This window comes from Pezoporus occidentalis, unplaced genomic scaffold (genome assembly GCF_034315485.1).
Source record: "Pezoporus occidentalis ecotype Australia unplaced genomic scaffold, CSIRO_AGI_Poc_V1 ctg72, whole genome shotgun sequence".
Taxonomy (NCBI): Eukaryota; Metazoa; Chordata; class Aves; order Psittaciformes; family Psittacidae; genus Pezoporus; species Pezoporus occidentalis.
In genome coordinates, this window is record NW_026916072.1 from 2,480,151 (window position 1) to 2,500,420 (window position 20,270).

At 46.2% G+C, this 20,270-nt stretch overlaps 2 protein-coding genes across 6 annotated transcripts in view; one reads left to right on the forward strand and one right to left on the reverse strand.

Moving 5' to 3' along the window:
- Positions 1 to 12,182, forward strand: part of PIAS1 (protein inhibitor of activated STAT 1) — a 61,821-nt gene extending 49,639 nt beyond the window's left edge. For 2 of the 4 annotated variants that reach the window (XM_062642574.1, XM_062642577.1), the window contains 6 exons: positions 2,614 to 2,774; positions 4,583 to 4,713; positions 5,022 to 5,199; positions 6,273 to 6,415; positions 6,722 to 6,759; positions 8,131 to 12,182. In XM_062642574.1, the coding sequence (XP_062498558.1) occupies positions 2,614 to 2,774; positions 4,583 to 4,713; positions 5,022 to 5,199; positions 6,273 to 6,415; positions 6,722 to 6,759; positions 8,131 to 8,427 (948 nt within the window). In that variant the 3' untranslated portion in view covers positions 8,428 to 12,182. Of the gene's footprint in view, positions 1 to 2,613; positions 2,775 to 4,582; positions 4,714 to 5,021; positions 5,200 to 6,272; positions 6,416 to 6,721; positions 6,964 to 8,130 lie in introns of those variants that run through there. The other 2 variants (XM_062642576.1, XM_062642575.1) reach the window with 2 other exon arrangements.
- A 2,568-nt stretch (positions 12,183 to 14,750) lies between these two features.
- CALML4 (calmodulin like 4) lies at positions 14,751 to 19,696 on the reverse strand. Of its 2 annotated transcripts, none has more exons than XM_062642623.1 (5): positions 19,541 to 19,696; positions 19,407 to 19,437; positions 18,024 to 18,132; positions 16,294 to 16,482; positions 14,751 to 15,063 (listed from the first exon to the last, which is right to left on the reverse strand). In XM_062642623.1, exons 2-5 carry the CDS (start codon positions 19,407 to 19,409, stop codon positions 14,966 to 14,968), a joined length of 399 nt encoding a protein of 132 aa, XP_062498607.1. In that variant the 5' UTR covers positions 19,410 to 19,437; positions 19,541 to 19,696; the 3' UTR covers positions 14,751 to 14,965. The 2 variants fall into 2 exon arrangements, with proteins under 2 accessions (XP_062498607.1, XP_062498606.1); XM_062642622.1 differs by having other exon boundaries at positions 18,024 to 18,164.
- Between the last annotated feature and the right edge of the window lie 574 nt (positions 19,697 to 20,270).

Here is a 20,270-nt window from a genome sequence, read left to right on the forward strand (position 1 = left end):
AGCTCCTGCTTTAGGTGCATATTTTAGCATGAACAGATAGCAGTGTTTTGTATGCTTGTAAAAGCAGTGAAGGCAGTGTGTCTTTGGCTGCCGACAGGCAGGAATCAAAACAGTAACGGTGTTGGGAAACACAGTTTTTCACAAGTTGGGGTGCATCCCTTCTTTTATGACCTTTTCTTTTGTCAGTTCTGACACAGCTTGGCCAGCATGGCAGAGCTGATCCAGGAGGTTCAATGCCAAAAATGGGAAAGGAGGCATCCACTTGTTAACACTGATTCCATCTGCATGTGTATGGCTTCCGTTAAATCCAAGCGCTGCCTAGAAATTAAGAGGTTTTATACCAACAGCCTGTGAAAATGTTCTGGTTTAAGTGTGCTTTTTTCCTCAGGAGACAGGTATTTATGTTCTTCCTGCAGCACGTGTCTTTGACCTTCCTTAGTTTTCTTTTGCATCGCACAGAAGCATCCAGGTTTTATCTCTGGTACCCTTACTCTGGATCCTCGCTGAGCCAGGAGACTCTTACTGTGCCCAGAAGACAAATGAGCCATTGACCTACCATCTGGGAGATAAGAATTCCTAACAGACATGGATCAGGGGGCCTTGCTTTGTTGGGGGTTGGTGATGGCATAGAAATAATGTGCTTGGTCATGGATTTTGGGGGAGGGGGTGCCAAACACATGGCACATGCAGCACCTCCTGCAGTCTGAGCTCACCACTACCATAACTGCTGGCTCCCTAGGGAGTTCTCCACTCCCCTCCCATCTGGTGGTGGGTTTTGTGACAGTGACTGGGAGCCAAAAGGAAGCAAAACAAGCCAGATCCACTGGTGTAGCTGAGTTTGCTGGGAATGGGGTGGAGGGATTGCTGTTTACGGGGAATGCATAAGAAAAAGCATCATGGAGGAAGTAGTGGACTGTGTGTAGAGCCTTTGTTCTTGATGTGATTTTAGTTTTCTGATATTCTGAGATTGAGTGCCATCCTGTGGCACCCATCCTGTATTGCTCAGAATCACTGTGTGTGGCCACCGTGCTTGCTTTAAGCCCTACTAAAACCAGTTCCTCCTCCTGTCGACTGCTAGAATGGGCTGAAGGTTTTTGAATGAAGTAGTTGTGTTTATTTTAGTCAAATATATAGAACTTCTAAATATGCAGTATAAATAGAGCTGAGTAAGTAATTGTTTTGTTGTTTTTTCATGTGGGAAAAGTCTTGTTTAGACATTCCTGCTTCTTACCTTTAGTGTGGTCAGTTAAAGCCCCTCCTAAACTGCAGCATAAGCACTTTGCCAGAAAACAACAGCTTGGGGTTTGTTTGAGGAGAGCAAGATTTTTCATTTCAGATCAAGATGAAATGCCTTTCACTGTAATCAGTTTTGCATTCAGTGTAATCGTATGATGATGGTTTACGGTCTGGGTTAGCGTTGATTTATCCAATCCAAAGGTATTCCCATTGTACAGTTTAGCCTAAGCACCTTCGCTGTGTAGCACTCGTTATGTTACCTGCTCAGCTTAAGCACTCAGCTGTGCCTTTTGTATTAAACTCATGGAAGCTTTGTGCTGACCTGCAAAACCTCACTGTCCGCTGACTACAGACTTGAAGGAAGGGTGGTCCCCATCTGAAAGTGCACTTTAGAACTCATTTTAGAATCATAGAATAGTTCGGGTTGGAAAAGGCTGTAAGATCATCCAGTTCCAACCCCCCTGCCATGGGCAGGGACACCTCACACTAAACCATCTCACCCAAGACTTCAGCCAACCTGGTCTTGAACACTGCCAGGGATGGAGCATTCACAACTTCCTTGGGCAACCCATTCCAGTGCCTCGCCACCCTTACAGGAAAGAACTTCTTCCTTTTCTCCTGTCTCATCTTCTGTTATCAGTTGCAGGCCCTTTGCAGTGTTGAAAAGGTATGATGGTATTTTAGGGGATAGTCAGTTATTTGTATTTACATGAGAAAAAGGCAGTGAGATTTCAGGCTGGCTCACAACTGATACATAGCAGTGGTGTTTATCACAGCAGGAGAGTATAAAATGGTTTAACAGTTAGCAGGTGTGGATTATTTTGTGAGTAGTCACTTCCTGGAGAAAGGAGTGAAAATGATGGTTAGAGAAACATGTCAGGAAATGATCCATAAATGCATTTTCTATGTGATTGCTTCTGTGACTGTCAAGTTAAACAAGTGGTTCTGGTGGTACCCTGCTGCCTGAGGTACAGACAGCAACTTGAATACGGACTTCAGCTGCGTGAGGATAGAAGAGCTCTGACCCACGTTCATCAGCTTTTAAAGTACTGATGAAGAAGTCTTTTTGTGGTTCATTCAGGACACTGCTATGCTACTTGAGCTCAGCATTTTGTCCATGGAATATGGAAGGATGTAGTCTTCAGTTTCCTTGGTCAAATGTAGTTAAAAATGAGACTTTCAGTAACTTTTATGCAATAATCAAACCTATAGGAAGGAGGGAACGGTTTATGTGACATGTATTTTAATCAAAACTCAGATTTGTGAGAGCTTGTGGAGTAGAACTCAACCTGTCTCTGTTTCTTTTCAGACAGAAAAGCCCTGTTTATTAATTTCATACCAAAATGATTTAATCTTGTTCTTTTCTTTCTCTTAAAGCTTGGTAAAATGCGGCTAACTATACCCTGTAGGGCCCTGACTTGTTCCCACCTGCAGTGTTTTGATGCCACTCTGTATATTCAAATGAATGAAAAGAAACCAACTTGGGTTTGCCCTGTCTGTGATAAGAAGGCTCCCTATGAACATCTCATTATTGATGGGTAAGTAAAGCTTGAGTCAAAGTAAAGTACTTTACACTCTCTGCTTAGTGTTCTTGTGCTGCACAGAATGCAGTGATCTGAAATCTTGGTTGTCTGGCTGTGATCTGGTTTAAGTTACCATTGAATTTCCCTGCTGTTGGTGAAGAATTACTAACCAGGTACCCCTTCATTCATTATTTTGGAAGAACTATGGTCATCAAACTGTTAAAGATAATAATAAGGAAAGGTGCTCTTTCCAGTCCTAGGTAGGTTTTTGACCTATCCTGCCTAGAATAGTTGTGGCTTTGGGGTTTTTTACCCCCAGTGTTCCGTAGTGCTGCATTCCTAGGTGAAAACAGCATATGTTGTCTTTTAATGGAGCAATGGCACAAATCTGGTCTAGTTGAGAGCAGACGTTCATGTTAGATCAAATAAATACTGCCACTCCCCCCTCCTCCGAATGCATGTATAATTCCATGTACAGTTTCACAGCTGGGGAGCTGCTGTATACAGAAAGTGACAGAGAGATTGATTCCCTGGTCCTGCCTACCTGTGAAACATAACCCCCCCTAAGAAATCTAGTATTCATCTCCATGAAGAAATGCCAAGTATGTAGTCCTGGGTTTGCATTTTAATTCCTTAGATAGGAATCTTCTTTCCAAAGTGTGATAAAGAGAACAAGCAGAATCTTCTGAGAACACTCTCAGAATGTTTTGCTCAAAGAAAAACCACACAAAAAGGCAACAACCAACCAACCAAACCAAAAAAATCCCAAACAAACAAACTGACCCTCCCGAAAGTGAAACTAAAACAGGGGGATTGGACTAGATGATCTTTTGAGGTCCCTTCCAATCTCTAGCATACTGTGATACCCCTGAAAGAAATGGAACCCCAGAAAACCACCTCACAAATGACTGAGTCTGTATTTAGTGAGTAGGTGCTTCATTTTGGTGGCCTGCTGGTGAAGCAGGAGGTTGCTCAGGGTTCACTCTGGGGCCTTGCAGTAGCTTTTGAAGAGACACTCAGGGCTGGCACAGGCTGCTTTGGATCTGCATGGATCTCAGGTCCTCTGCTTCGGATCAGAGATCTGTGGGGTTCCTTGTTCTATGTTTCAGCCTAAAATAGGAAAGACTCAGAGTAGTACGAATTAAACCAACGCCTTTTCCTTACTTGTGTTGCTAGATACAGACATTGGAGATCAGGTGGTGCGATTGCAGCATCCCAAAGAGAAGGTTATTTGTAGAAAGCACTCAATCCGGGAAAGAGTGAACTTTCTCACTAATTAAAGCCAAGGTTTTTCCTGCAGAACCACATGAATAGTCTTGGTCGAAAGCTGGAATTCCCACTGGGAGTGATGTGGTGCCAGGATCCTAAAAATTTTGGGAGATGCAGCTTAGTAGAAGAGGCTGCAAGTTCAGATTCCCATGCTCAGCTTTTGGTAGAAAGTTTCAGCTTCTAAAGAGGTTTTGGGAAATAGTAGTCATTACATGCTCACTTATATTGACTCCTTTAAGATAAGTATGGGTTAGGAGGAGATTGTTTTTTTTAATGCTAGTTCACATTCTTCTTTCCTTTTGGGAAGCAGAGTTCTGTGTCATGAGCTCGGCAGGATCCTTCTCTTGCAGTAAGTAATTGTGTAGAGTTTTAGATAATCTTTTACATTTTTCAATGACTCCTTATCAAGGAAATGCACGAGAGAAGGGTAGAACAATGGCAGCTTTCAACTCTTGAAACAGTAATTCGTACTTACACTGACTAATAAAGGTATTGGAGTCAGAAAGGTGTTAAGCTCTTTTTGAGGACTGATATTCAATGGTTTTGGTTGACAGGTTGTTCATGGAAATCCTGAAGTATTGTACAGATTGTGATGAAATTCAGTTTAAGGAGGATGGATCCTGGGCTCCTATGAGATCAAAGAAGGAAGTGCAGGAAGTAACTGCATCTTACAATGGAGTTGATGGTAAGTTGTGTTTTGGGGTGTATGGATTGGATACACTGAACTGTTAACTACGGATGTTCCTTTAACTTTTCAAAATGCTCATTTTTGCACTTATGTTTGAAGCTTTTCGTGATCATTTGTAAGAGATTACTTGAGTAATACCTGTTGGGGCTGATGGTACTTTTAAGTTATCAAAGCTATGTAATTTTGTTGTCTTTTATTCTGAGTTGTAAGGTTTATTTTGTGAAGACATGTAATAAGCTGTGATGTTACGATGATCGTAGCGGTGCTGTACTCTACATCTTATAATGTTGACTTACTTTGTATAGGATGCATAAGCTCTTCTCTGGAACATCAGGTGTCTTCTCACCAACAATCAAATAAAAATAAGAAGGTAGAAGTGATTGATTTAACCATTGATAGCTCATCAGATGAAGAAGATGAAGAACCATCTGCAAAGAGAAGCTGTCCTTCTGTATCTCCAGCATCACCATTAAATAATAAGGGGTGAGGATAAAAACAGGCCAGTGCAGAGAGAATGTACTCATGATGGAGAGTAGTAATACATTGCAAAAGAAATTGTATCTAGAAAGTTCTGTATCTGGATTAGAAACTTATAGCAAATAGATCTGATCTTGGGTCGCAAGGCTTAAGAACAGTGAAATAACTTTGAGTTGTCAAGTGTGTAACGTGATGCAGTTTCCAGATGTGTTTGTGAAAATGAGTATAAAAGGGTGCAAAAAGTTGTGGCTTAGAAAGATTTTGTTTTTGCAAATCTGGAAATGTTTTTCTTCCCTAAAGAAATGTAAAAGCAGCACATACAGAGAGAGTGAGCAATGAGAAACATGGGTGTGGTATGGGAGTTGTGTGGGTTTTGCTGGTGATTACTGCCAGTAGCATAGTAATAAAGGATGCCAGAATAACCTGATTACACCTAAGTAGCCAAGCTGTTAATAGCACCCTGTTTACATAAACATGTAGGGATGAAAACAGGCTGCACTGAAGGGATCCTGTTGTTGAAGTGGTTACTACTCCAGTCAGGTAAATGACTCAGTGATCACTTAAAACTCCTCAAGACCTTTTTTCCTGTCTTCCATTGCCACTTACCTTGGAGGGTATAAATGTGTCATTACACAGATTTGTATGGGGGATTTCAGGGTTCAGTATACCTTTAGGATTGTCCTGGCTTAGTATTTGTAACATATTTATAGCAGAGATCCCAAATCAGTTTCTGTTGTTTGAGCCTGAGCCTGTCTTAGCTTTTATTTTGCTGAGCTTCAGCTCTCTTGGACTGAATTAACTTTCCTGATCAAATGTAATTGTGAGAAGGAAGCTTGGGGAACATGTGGTGCTCCTGTCTCTTCCCTGCTTCTGTTCCCTGCCAGACTCAGTGAGGAGCTGTAGCGTTGTGATGCTTTGTAGTGGAGCTTTGGCATTTAATAGGGGAGCTGACACAAAGCTCGTACTGAGTATTGCGAGGTTGGCTTTGTGTTATACTTGAAAATAGCCATGCCCTGCTTGGGACAGCAATAAAGCCAGGACTGTATTTGACACCCGTAACAAGCTTTTGTTTCTTGCAGCATTTTAAATTTACCCCATCAAGCATCACCCGTGTCAAGAACACCAAGCCTTCCTGCTGTTGACACCAGCTACATCAATACATCACTTATCCAAGACTACAGGCATCCATTCCATATGACACCTATGCCTTATGACTTGCAAGGTGAGCTTCTGACTGTTGATAGCTGTAAGTACAGCTCTCCATGCAGTAATAACTATTGCAGAAGGATTTAAACATGCAGTGGTTTGACAGTGCAGTAGTGCAAAATACTGTTTTGCATCCACAGAGGATGAGATAGTATTTAAGACCCCCTGAAAATACTACAAGGTTTATAAGGGCTCTGGTAGTGAAGAGAATCTGAAGTGTCACCAGTATTATGCTGGCTTAATTTCAGCCTAAGTGGGGGGGAAATCGGGGAGGTGCTGTTGTGTTTTGAGAAGGTTAATTTTTTCCTTTGGCTCTTTACAGGTTTAGATTTCTTCCCTTTCCTGTCAGGAGACAATCAGGTAAGTCAAGGAAGATCAATTCATGTGGCAGATGCTCTTGTCTGAGAAGGACTTGCTGGCATCGATGTATAAGCAAGGAAGGAGCAGATGTATGATGTAGGTGTAAATACAGGCAGGCTGCAGCTTTGTTTTGTGCACACAGAGACTGATCAAACACGAGCATTGCCTAAATAGGGGTGTAGGATAAGAGAAGCATTTCTGTTCCCAAGGGTTAAGCTCAGGCAGCCACTGGCCATGACTGAAGGTCCACCAGCCACCTCAGTTTGTGTCCTGGGTTCATGACAGTTTGTCAGACCACGCTTGCCACCTTTCTGTAAATACTTACTGAAATGTGCTAGATTGGTGCTGGCTCCTCTAGTTGTGGGAGCTAAGGAAGTCCTTCCCTAGAAGGAGCCTGGGTTGGCAAGTGGTGATTGCCAGCTTGATCCCACTTGGTCGCTTTTCCTCCTGTGCTTCCAAGAAAATAAGGGGCTGAGCTGGCTCACAAGCCCTTGGTCCCATCATGTTCTGCAGGCTGAAGCAGGAGAATTGCACTAACTGTAGAGGGATACTTTCCCATAATTAAGACCAGAGCCTGCACTGTAGAGTTTGGATTCAGAGAAGCTATCTTGATATTCAGTAAAACAGAGATATGAGAATTATTCTGAAACAAGTAGTGCAGAATCTGATGCACTGATAAGACGCGATTATACTAGTGCATAAATGTGGGGGAACAAGGCTGAATAGCCCACATGTGTTTGATCATAGTGGAAAGAAACATCCAGAGCAGAATTCCTCTGCAGAGACGTTGTATTTAAAACCTGATTCTTGATAGCTACAGTTCTTGCTTTTCAGGGGCTGACCAGCAGAGAGCATAACCTGGGACAGCTCTTGCTGCCATCAAGCAGGACTAAGGGTGCTATTTCTAAATGCATTTTCCACAGCAGTATGCTTCCCTCCACCAGCAGTGATTAAGCACATAGTTTCACCAGCTGTGGTTGGTTTGTGACTTTTGAGCAGAGCAGAGGGATGGCAAAATGTTGGGTTGAATTTGGGGGAATTTTTCCAACAGGGAATTTTCTGAAGAGGTAAGAGTGCTGCTGCTGACCATGTCTTTACTGGTTTGGGTGTCCTGCAATGCTGTTACCTCTCTAGCATTTGTTCCTGCTGATACTAGTATTTCCAGTTTCTTTTGGCTTCAGAAATGAAGGGTTGCAGAGGTAAAAGTTCACTGCCTCAGTCCTTGCCTTACAGAGCGATTGAGTAGCCAGGCTGGTGTGATACCCAGAACCTGTCAGAGCTTTAGCTTACAAATACCTTCTTTTGTGCTGGTCTGAATCAAAACTGTGGTGTCTGAAATGTAACTTGCAAATGTTGTTTTTCCCCCCCCAGCATTACAACACCTCCCTTCTTGCCGCCGCAGCCGCGGCAGTTTCTGCATCAGATGATCAAGAACTTTTACACTCTCGTTTTTTCCCATACACTTCATCTCAGATGTTTCTCGATCAGCTAAATGCAGGAGGAAGCAGTTCTCTGCCAGCCACAAATGGTAGCAATAGTGGCAGTAACAGCAGTCTTGTTTCCTCCAACAGCCTGCGAGAGAATCATGGTCATCCAGTTGCAAGTAGGAGCAGCACGGACACAGCGTCCATCTTTGGTATCATACCAGACATTATTTCGTTGGACTGATTTTTGGAATACATGAACTCGTCTGAGGAAATCTTTGTGCTTGGTTTTACTTTCTGTTAGAAACATAGACAAGTTTTTTTCCTTTTTTAGGGAAAAAAATTTATGTGTACAGAGAACAAAAGTATATTTTCAGTTTTACTTTTGTATATAAACCTAAGATGGCCTCACTGGTAAAAATAAGAAAAAAAAAAACACAAAACAAAAAAAAATTAACAAAAACAAGGAGCTTCAGTTCATTTCTATGGATGCTGAAGATTTTACACCTGTGCATTTGTCATGTGAGTTATTTTTCCTCCCCCCCCCCCCCCCATAGTTTGGACACAAACGGCATTATTTTCTTCACAGTAACATGAACAGGAATGGAGCTGAACTTTCAAAGTTCAAACTTATGAGAGGGGTTTTTCTCCTCTTGGGTCATTTACCTTTGGTGGTGGAATCTAGTTCCCCCATCCCACACTTAGTGCAGATTTCATTATGCTTCAAGTGGAAGAAACCCTACTCAGAGTGTTCCACAGCATCCCCTCTGTTCACAGAACAGAGCCTTTCAGGAGTGGCTTTGGCTTTTTGGGATTTGTTTTGGTCATTTCTGGTTCTGTGTGACCCTCTTTTCAGATCGTTTTGAATTCCATGCTTTAGTCAAGCATGTTACAAGCTCATTAGTGCACCAATTATTCTTGAGGGCCAGACTCAATAAAATCTCAGGCTGAGGAATTTACGTAGCTGTGCTTATGTGGGACAAGACAGAGAACTTTTACAGACTCTAGCCCCAAATGAAAGCATTGACACATTGGACTGTCGGGGTTTGTATCTAAGAACTTACTATGAAATCCTTGTCAAATATCTTAAGATCCTACTCAGCAAATTATTAAGCATGTGTCAGTTTTAAATCTGTGGAGCTGCTTGTGCTTTAAAGTTAGCCATGCGTGTGTAACCGGCCTATTGAATTGAGGCCTGTCTTGTTCTGGCTGGAGAAGCCTACTTTTAGCTGCCGTAGATCAGATTTCTGCTTCAAAGTGAACTCGTCAACAACAGGACAAAAATACCAATACCCACACACTATTGCATGGTTTGTGCAGCCAGTAATGGTCTTGGTACACGCTGTCTTCTGAGGTCACATCCATCACAATGAATACTCAGTGTTCGATGGGAGTCTTTCAAACCAAAACCCAACCCTATAGCAAAGCCCCACCCTGTAGCCCATGTACTCAAATGATTGCTACCTATTGAAGTCTCTTAGGGTAGTGGGTTTCAAAACTCCGTTGTCTCTTTTTGGCCTTGTAATTCCTTTGATTCCCCCTGGGTTTTCCGCACACTTCTGTTGAACGTTGAGCCATAATTTACTCCCTGGGTTCTTTTAAGTTGTGCATGACGTAGAAAAACCTTTTTGTTTGAGAACCGATGGGTCGCTTGGGCTGATCCGTTCTTTTGAATCAAGAGTGAAACGTGTAAATAGCTGGAGTGCAGTTTTTCAGGAGATTCTTTAAGGTTAAGAGAAGGGGGAGGGAAGGAAGCAATTCTCTTGTGTCCCAAAGTCCATGTCAGAGAGAGCAGATATTTCCTCTGGTGTGAAAACTATTTTTATAGCTGGTTGAAAGTGCAGGTAACAAGTTTATCAGGAAGAGAGAGTTAAGGAATACTACAGTGAGCAGATTCTTGTCTGACCTTTTCATGTCCAAACCCGTTGATTGCAGTTAGTTGCTTTGAGCATTGACGAGGGCCACCTTTTGCCTATGAAGTTGTCTGAAAACTCTTGTGTTGATTAAAAAAAGGAAGAAAAAAAAGAAAAAAAAAGGAAAAAAAGAAAAAAAAAGGAAAAAAAAGGAAAAAAACCCTCTTTAATCCAAGTAGCATTAGGTATTGCTGTATGATCAGTCGTATGGTTATTTGAGAGGTTCACCTTATGTGGCATCCAAATCGTTTTTAGTGTTTTTACAGCATCCCTCTGCCACTAAATAGTTGACTTGAATTTTGGAAACAACTGTTTGTGTTTATATGTATATGTGTGTGTATATATGTATTTATAGATCCGTGTGTGTGAGTTCAAAGTGAGTTAAATAGTTTTTCCCATGCATGTGTATTTCATACATATCTGGCTGATATATATATTTCACCATACACCAATTTTATAATTTATTAAATGTCAGTTAAAAAAAAATAAAATAAAAGGATAGAAAATGGGAAATACTTATTTTTTAAACTCAGTCTGATTTTGAAGTGATTAAACCTACACTAGGAATATATCTCATACATTTTAGTCATGAATACTAACCTGGTAACTTCAGAGCATATGCTTTGCTGTAATACTCTTTGTAAACCTGGAGTACAAGTGCTGTCGGTGTAACAGGGAGCGTGTGCGGCCCCGGTTCGGAACCACCCAGGAGACGTTGGGAGAGCTGGTGGCTGCTGTGCTGACGGTGGTGGCGACGTTTCATTGACTGTGTTGTTAAAGAGGACCTGAGGAGCAGCTTGTGTCGCTTTTGACAGTGGTATGAAAGCCTTGGTAACCCACATCTGAAATGAACCGTGGCGGGTGTGTGGTAACGCAGGATCCGGCGTCTTTATGCCTGGCTTAGCTTTTGGAAAGCAAGGTCCGATGGTGACGACTTCCGTTTCCTCACGAGTTATCCCGCAGGGAAGGAAGGCTGTTCAGTTCACTGGTGACGTTTTTGAACCTCATGGCTCTACAAAGAAGGGACAGACACGTTCTGAAGTCCTCCTTTGTGGTATTAACCCCATATGCTTTGTGAGTATTCCTGTTTCATGCTAGGGTGTTCTTTATTGCTGATAATTCTCTGTGCCTCTGACCACAGTTAACATTGCTTGGTAGAAGTCTCAGTCTGAGTTCTCGACAAGTTCCACGCGAACGTCACTCCCAAACTCGATCTCCATTAGTTCATGTATTAACAGAGATGCTGTAGAGCAATCCAGAGCTCCTTTCGCTGCCCCATGGCAGAGTTTGTGTGATCCGTAGCCTGGAGGCCTCTTGTCCTCAAGTTCTTCCACCGGAGAGGTGGGGTGTGCACACACTTGTGCCTGTTTTGTGTCAGGTATGAGCACACAGCTGTTTAATAGCAGCGTGGAAGTGGCTTTGAAAGCTCTGGTCCATCCTTTAGATGCTCTAACCTAGGCCACGTGTTAAGATCTTGGTAGCACTTCCATAACAATAGATGTGACAGCGACTGCAGGCTCGCCCCTTCCTCCCCATGGCAAGGACTCAAAGCCTTTCAAGGGTGGGATGACTGGTAGGTTGTCATTGGACTCTGTTGGACCCTCACTGAGGCTGTGAGGAGAACGTTTGACAAATGAATTCTTCACTGCAGTTCAACCTTTCAGGGGTTTAAGCACATTTTGAATAGACAAGGGTTTGTTTTGTCCGTGTAACCAGTTTTCTTTTCTCCTTTTAAACAGAGCTTAGATTTCTAACAAGGGAAAATTGCTGGTGGTCCCCGAAAGTGCTGCTGTTAATTGTTCTAATTAACAAAGGGAAAATGTATATAAGCAGAATATTAAAATTACCATTAATTCCATGAATTGAAAAGCTGTCATTCATTGCCTTAAAACTTTCTCTTAGTTTCCATACGGCATGCCAAACCAGTAAACGGCTTTTAAAGATGTATAGTAGACCAATGTCAGTTTGTATAAAAGTACCAAGTGAAAATATTTATTATATGCATTGGAAAAAACAAAATGGTTTACCTATTGAATGTTACCTGTTTATGTAGAAATCTTTAGATGTAATAAAAAGCATTCAGTTACGTTGTGTTTCCTGGGGGGAAATGAAAACTGGGGGGGGGGGGGGGGGGGAGAGGAGGGTGTTTTCTGTGAGCTGATGGAGTTGCAAAGGTCCCTTTTGGACAGGGATGCTTTGCCTCCGGTTGGTTTGTGGCATGGAATGTTGTCTGCATTGTCTCTCCAAGCTTTTACAGCTTGGTTTTGGAGTGGGTGTGAATGGGGGGGTTCTGTTTGCTTGTATTTGGGTAGGGTGAACCCACCTGGAGAGGATGGTGACCCCCTGTTAGGATCCCAGATCCACTCTGGAGCAATCCAAAGTGATTTTGAGCTCATCAGTCCCCATGACACACAAGCTTTCATACTGTCTACAGCGGGAAGGATTTGTTCATCAGCTCTTCTGGCCAGTAGGGAAGTATTAAGCTGTGCATTGGATCATTTGTGATTTGGTTATTGATGCAGATTGGAAACAACTGCTTCTGCATGCACTCCGTGTTTCATAAGGTGATTATTCACAGCAGCCGAGGTTTGCGCTCGCTTCCATCACCGGTGCCTCCGCAGCAGAGGGTTGGAAGGGCTCCGGTGGGCAGCCAGAGCTCCCTCCGTGCTGTTAGCAGAGCTCCAAAAGGCTCCGTGGTGAGGTAGGTGGGGTTTGTATCCAAACACTGGGAGTAACTGTGAGGGGTGGGAAGAGGGGTCCATGGGAAAGCTGATCCTTTGCTGTTGGTAGGAGCTGGTTTTGTTAGTGAATCTTTGCTCCGTTTCACTGTATGCTGTTATCTGGAGTGTTTGAGTGCTGAGCTGCTTGCAACGCTAACTGTGAGAAACAGGGTTTATTTTCTGTCCATAGAGTAAGAAGATGCTGGATGCATTAGACAGGCATGACAAGGTCTGTCAGTTCTACACTGAGCAAAGTTCATTTCCCCTCCAAGCACAATCCTTCACTCTTCAGAGGGTTTTTCATCTTGGCATATCGGGGTCTGAGTCTGAGCTTACTGGGTTAGCTGGGGACTGCTGCCGTGAGAACTGCAGGCTCTGCAGCTTGGCTCTGAATCAAGGGAGAGTGGGCACAAAACTGCCCTTTGTCTTAAATACAGGACTGAGAGGGACGTCCTGGATCCGCTTCCATTCCTTGCACAGCATTCAGCATCTCATTTAGTCTGTTGTGCCTTTTCCCCTCCTGTATAATACTCCATAAGAATAATTCTTAGCCTTACGGAGACACTGATTTGGAAGAGTTAAGATTTCATGTCAGAGAATGGTTTGGGATGGAAGGGACCTAAAAGCTCACCCAGTTCCAACCCCCTGCCAGGGGCAGGGACCCCTTCCACTGGAGCAGCTTGCTCCAAGCCCCTGTGTCCAGCCTGGCTCATAATTCAGTTTGGGGTTTTATTTTTGCAGTTTCTAACCAAATTTGTGGTACTAACAGTCCTGTTTGATTCCGTGTGTCAGCCCTGGGTGATGCTGCTTTCCATGGTCAGTGGTCTTCAGGCAATGCAGCATGCCTCAGTAGGGGATAAGTGCAGTGTGTATGCTATGGCTGTGATGATTTAACTGCTGATGAGCTCACAGGTAGAGCAAAGGATGTGTTGGTTGCTTCAGTGGCCAAGATTTGGCACTGGAGCAGGGAAGGAGGGGAGGGAAGGGCCTCCCATGGGGAGAAGCCACTGCAGGCCCACAGGACCAGGGCCTTTTCCAGCATGTGGCTGCTTCTGCGTGATGGTCTCTGTGTGGGTTTCTGACCGACTCCAGAGAGGATCTGCTGTATGTGCTCCTAAATCTCCTGCGAGGGTCTGTGGACCTTAACTAAGGTGGAGTGAGACCAGCCATAACCGCTCTGGGTCAGAGTGGTTTTCATCTCTCAACGCCAGGAGAGATGGGTGAGATTCCCTGCTGTAGAGAAGCTGAATTCCCCGGCCCTGTTCTTCCCTGCCAGGCTGCTCTGGGAGCGTGTCCTTGCGGATAGCCCCGAGCTTGGTGACGGATACGTTTACCAAGCACTGCATCGGCAGTGGGTTGCCTCAAAACCAGCTTCACCGCACAGAGATTTGGTGCTGAAGATCCTGTGCCTTAATAAGTAACGGGACAGAGGCAGGACAGGACAGATCCTGTGTGCTGGAGGAGTGGGAGAGGAAGAACGAGGTGGTGATTGTAGGGCATTGCTGAGATTGGAGAATGGGAAGTGGTCCTCTGCTGAGCATCACTGGTGGGGGGGAGCAGAGGATTGGTGCTGCGTGTCTGTGATGCTCTGGACAGCCAGCAGGGATGCGGCTGGTGACTTGATGGGATCATGCACTGGATCCAAGGAGCTGTGCACACTTGCACTGGATTTACCACTGTTGGTGCACAGTTGAGCTTCCAGGGGAATCCCTACCCAAAAGACTGTGTCTGAGCTTGGGTGTGTGGAAGCAGGAAATGGTTGTGGTGATGCTGACTTCTTGGGACGCTGTCACTGTGAGACCTTCACTGCAACTTCCCGTTTACGCCGCAATCTGTACTTAAATGCATTCTAAAAGTCATTTTTGATGTTACGAGTTTTAATTTGTTCTCTTTTAGCTACTGCTTCTTGAGCAGGACACACGTTACACAAGGGATGCGAGAGGCAGTTTATTCAAATAACAGCTCACATTTGGTGACAGCATTCCTTCAGGAACGGGGTGGGATCCTGTGTGAGTGTAAGCACAGTTGTGAAGGCATAATAAGGGATTTTAAAGGCAAATGATGATTCCCAAGTCCAAGTAATAAGTAGGAGAAATTGAAGTCAAGAAAGCCTCAGGTTCTGCTCTTACCAAATCTCTTGGTCTGAGTTTCAGTAGTCGACTGTTGGAAGGCAAATCTTGTGGACAAATTCTTCATACCTGATTGTTCCGTTTGGTCCAACTTTGGCTTCTTTGAGCAGGTCATCAACTGAAAGAGGGGAAGAAAACCACGGGTTGGAGAGGCAGATGGCACAGGTGCTGCGTTCTTCACAAGAGCAGCAGTGCAGGATGTGGGTTTCAAACCCGTTTTGTTAGTTCTGGGATCAGTTCTGCTACCGTCCCGGAGAGTTCTGAACTATCTCCAGTTCACACTCGGATGTCGATCTCCCAGTTCAACTTTCTGGAGCAGAGGTGCCCATCTCCTTGATACCCACATGGAAAAGATTCACAAATTTAGTCTAAAACAGCTTTTAATTGCTTCTGGTGGCTTATTTGGCCTGGGTAACAGACCTGCCCCTAGTCAATTTAGACCAGGCTAAATGCTCATCGACATGGTGTGCCCAACTTGAAGTAGATCTGCGTGACACTTGGTGGTGGGCCTTTGATGTTCGAAAAGGAAGAGCATCTCAGCTGGAGCTCTGAGGCTCTCTGAAAACACATCTGAAGAAGTGGTAACTGTGCAGTTGGCACCTGGGAGCAGTGGGATGCTTTTCATTCCGGCTTCGGGAACTCCTTGGCGCTGACAGCAGCTGCCTGACTTAATATGTTATCTTACACAGGCTAAGCCATTAGAATCATAGAACCCCAGACCGGTTTGGGTTGGAAGGGAGCTTAAACTTGTCCAGTTCCAACCCCTGCCACGGGCAGGGACCCCTTCCACTGGAGCAGCTTGCTCCAAGCCCCTGTGTCCAACCTGGCCTTCAGCACCTGGACACTAAATACAGCACCTCTGTGATAAATCATCATCCCAGGGAGCAGCTCCAGCAAGGGAAGAGGTCTCTGGGTTAAGAGGCATCCGGGTTGCAAGACGCAGCATCTCTGCTTGGCCATTGTGGTGCGGCTAAAGGCTGATGACAGCACAGAGACTTTGTCCTCACATGAGTCTAATTAGAGTTGATGGTGCTAATGGTTCTCTTTGGCTTTGGGGGTGCTCCCTGCTCTGTGTGTGTCTGGGCTCCCCTGGGGGCTCTGGTTTTATGTGGGAAAAGCCTTTTAAATGAAGGCACAAGCTCATTGTGTGCCTGTGAGACTGGTGCTGGTGGGGCGGACTCAACAGCGAGATGCGATGCGCCGGTGCCCTGGACATTGTGTGTGTGATGGGGGGGACATCCCTTCTCTTGGGTGTGCTACCTCCTGCTGGCACAGGACCTTTCCCAGAGGGAAGTCAGGAGGGAAATCAGATGAGGAGCATTCAATACATCTTTGAACTGCAAAATACCTTCTTCCTCGGAGAGCTTCTCGCCTAGTCGGGTGAGCTTGGCTTTCAGCTCCGAGACGGTGATGGTGCCTCTCTTCTGCCTGTCTATCATGGACAGGGCAGTGAGGATTTCCCTCTCGGGCTCCTCTTGCTTCATTTGCCTGTACATGATATTGAGGAAGGTGGAGAAATCCAACTCCGCGTTTTTGTCTGGAAAAATAAGAGGAGATCCCTTAGGAATGGCTTGGTTTTGTGGTGTGGATCCTGCCCTGAGCATCCCCTTCCAATGGCACTGGTTTAACCCGTGCACTGATTTGACTTTGTTCCCATCACATCAGACCATAGGCTTTGGTGACTGCTCTTGGTTTGCATTGCCTGTTTCACCTGGGGGGGAGGCTGTTCCCTGTGGGACTCCAGGCAGCCTCCAGACCACAGGGAAAGTGCATTTCCCCATCTGTTTCATCCATGTCTTATCCATGTTTGATCTCCACGCGTTACCCATGTTTGATCTCCATGCGTTACCCATGTTTGATCTCCATGTGTTACCCATGTTTGATCTCCACGTGTTACCCATGTTTGATCTCCATGCGTTACCCATGTTCGATCTCCATGCGTTACCCATGGTTGATCTCCATGCGTTACCCATGTTTGATCTCCATGCGTTACCCATGTTTGATCTCCATGCGTTACCCATGTTTTACCTCCACGTGTTACCCATGTTTGATCTCCATGCGTTACCCATGTTTGATCTCCATGCGTTACCCATGTTTGATCTCCATGCGTTACCCATGTTTGTTTGATCTCCATGTGTTACCCATGTTTGATCTCCATGCGTTATCCATGTTTTACCTCCATGTGTTACCCATGTTTGATCTCCACGCGTTACCCATGTTTGATCTCCACGCGTTACCCATGTTTGATCTCCACGCGTTACCCATGTTTGATCTCCATGCGTTACCCATGTTCGATCTCCATGCGTTACCCATGTTCGATCTCCATGCGTTACCCATGTTCGATCTCCATGCGTTACCCATGGTTGATCTCCATGCGTTATCCATGGTTGATCTCCATGCGTTACCCATGGTTGATCTCCATGCGTTACCCATGTTTGATCTCCATGCGTTACCCATGTTCGATCTCCATGCGTTACCCATGTTCGATCTCCATGCGTTACCCATGTTCGATCTCCATGCGTTACCCATGGTTGATCTCCATGCGTTATCCATGGTTGATCTCCATGCGTTACCCATGGTTGATCTCCATGCGTTACCCATGGTTGATCTCCATGCGTTACCCATGGTTGATCTCCATGCGTTACCCATGGTTGATCTCCATGCGTTACCCATGGTTGATCTCCATGCGTTACCCATGGTTGATCTCCATGCGTTACCCATGGTTGATCTCCATGCGTTACCCATGGTTGATCTCCATGCGTTACCCATGGTTGATCTCCATGCGTTACCCATGTTTTACCTCCATGCGTTACCCATGTTTGATCTCCATGTGTTATCCATGTTTTACCTCCATGTGTTACCCATGTTCGATCTCCATGTGTTACCCATGTTCGATCTCCATGCGTTATCCATGTTTGTTTGATCTCCATGCGTTACCCATGTTTGATCTCCATGCGTTACCCATGGTTGATCTCCATGCGTTACCCATGTTTGTTTGATCTCCATGCGTTACCCATGTTTTACCTCCATGCGTTACCCATGTTTTACCTCCATGTGTTACCCATGGGCTGCACTCACCGATCCTGTGCAAGTGGAGGTGTCTCTGCGCCTCCCCCGGCGTGGGGCTGGCTCCCAGGCATCGCATCACTGCCAGCAGGTCCGAGGCCTTGATCTTCCCCTTTTGTTTCTTGTCGTAGAGGGAAAAACACTCCTTGAACTCTAATTAAAACCCAAAGCCGTTATTCCCTGCCAGAGGACACGGATCCGCCGCTGACGCCTCCTCCCCGGTGGCCCGGCCGGGTTCCAGCAGGGATATTGTGTCTGCTGCGGAGTGTCTGGTTTCAGGGTGATGGATGGGGGGGACCACACCACCCTGGGTAAGTGCCAAAGGCAGGCTTGGGAATAGCGGAGCTGAGGGGGGACCTTCAGCCTAACGGAGCAGGTCTGAGAGTGGAGTCAGGCTGCTGCACGTGGAGAATGGTGCTGGGAGCACTTTGTGGGGTGGGAGAGGATGCTGAGGGCGGGAGGCTTAAGGGAGGAATCCTGGAATGGTTCATGTTGAAGGGACCTCAAAGCCCATCCAGCTCCAACCCCTGCCACGGGCAGGGACCCCTTCCACTGGAGCAGCTTGCTCCAAGCCCCTGTGTCCAACCTGGCCTTGAGCACTGCCAGGGATGGGGCAGCCACAGCTTCTCTGGGCACCCTGTGCCAGCGCCTCAGCACCCTCACAGGGAAGAGCTTCTGCCTAAGAGCTCATCTCAGTCTCCCCTCGGGCAGGTTAAAGCCATTCCCCTTGGCCTGTCCCTACAGGCCCTTGTCCCAAGCCCCTCTCCAGGTTTCCTGCAGCCCCTTCAGGCACTGGAGCTGCTCTAAGGTCCCCCCTTAAGAAGCCGTCTCTTCTCCAGGCTGTCTCTACACCCTATTGCAGGTTTGAGTGCCCTATGGGTGCTGTGCCCCCCCGCCCTGCCTGCCTCCTCCCAAGGCCACTGCAGATGATCAGGTTTACATTAATGCTCTTTATTATGGCTTAAGCCATTCCCTGTCAAACCCTTCCCATCGCAGCCCCGGTGCCTCCCAGTGACTTCCTGCAGCCTCCTTCCTCCTCTCCCACCTTGGCTCCCATCGGACAGGAAACCCCAGCACTGCAAGTGCTGGTCCCTGCTGCTGCTTGGCCGGGGCTGGGGGGTTCATGGGGTTGGGAGGTTGCTGGTCCCGATGCAATGCAGTGGGTATGGGGGGGTGTGGTGTGTGTCAGGTCCCAGCATTGTGCTAGAATTGGGGAGATTTCTCTGGTTTCAGGGCAAAGAGGCACCCTGGAGAGCTGGAGGAGGTGACTGGGGGGCACGAGCTCAGAGTGAGTGCCATTATCCATCCATATATATATATATATATGTATACACACTTTAAGCTGATCTGGCTAATAGGAAGAACCAACCAAACCCAGACCAAGCCCACACATACCATTGATCTGATCCTGGGACAGGAATTTTGCCTGGAGCATGGAAAGGGGAACAGGAAAACCGGCTTTAAAATCCAGATGGGAATCAGTGCTGGTGCTGGTGGGGGGGTTGTAGCAGCCCAAACGCTTCACTCACCATTATTTAGGGGCTCTTCCTCGTGTCCAACGCTGCCCGTGGGGCTCGGAGGCGCCTGCTCCTGCTTTTCTACTTGATTAAGGGCTAAAGTCCGGGGTGGAGAGAGGCTGTAATAAATACCCCGCTGCCATGGCTACGAGACCTGATCCCTGCCAGGCTCCCGCTCACGTGCCATGGGGATAACGGCACTCCCAAGGCCTCAGATGGGACCGAGAGCTTCCCTGCGTCGGGGTTTAGGGGTGCTGGGGCCGGGCTGGATGGAGATGGGCTCGTGCGGCCCAAAGGGTTCAGTGATCCCCGATAGTTGCACACCTTGTGCTAAGCTTTGCTGCTGGGGCACAAATCCAGCCCGATGGTGGCTGCTGGGGATGGGTCAGGGGCATTTACAGCCCCACGGGTCGCTGCTGCACGGGTTTGGTGGTGGCAGCAGCAGCAGGAGGTGCTTTGGGGCCATGTCACTGTGCCCTGAGCTGGGGCACCAGGCAGGAGGGAGGGGAAGGGTTTGTAAGGGATTTAAAGCCCCCCATTGTCTGCAGTGTTATTCACTGGCCTGGATCCGACGTCTCCAGCACTGCCAGGTCTTGCTGCAGACACAGAGAGGGGATGCTGCTGCAGTGAGACAGAGTTCTGAGGTTTAACCTGGGTGCTTTTGGACCAGCCCGCACCAACAGCCCTGCTCACGTCTTCTGGTCCCTCCCAGCACTGTGCTGCTGCTGCCACCCCGCTGATG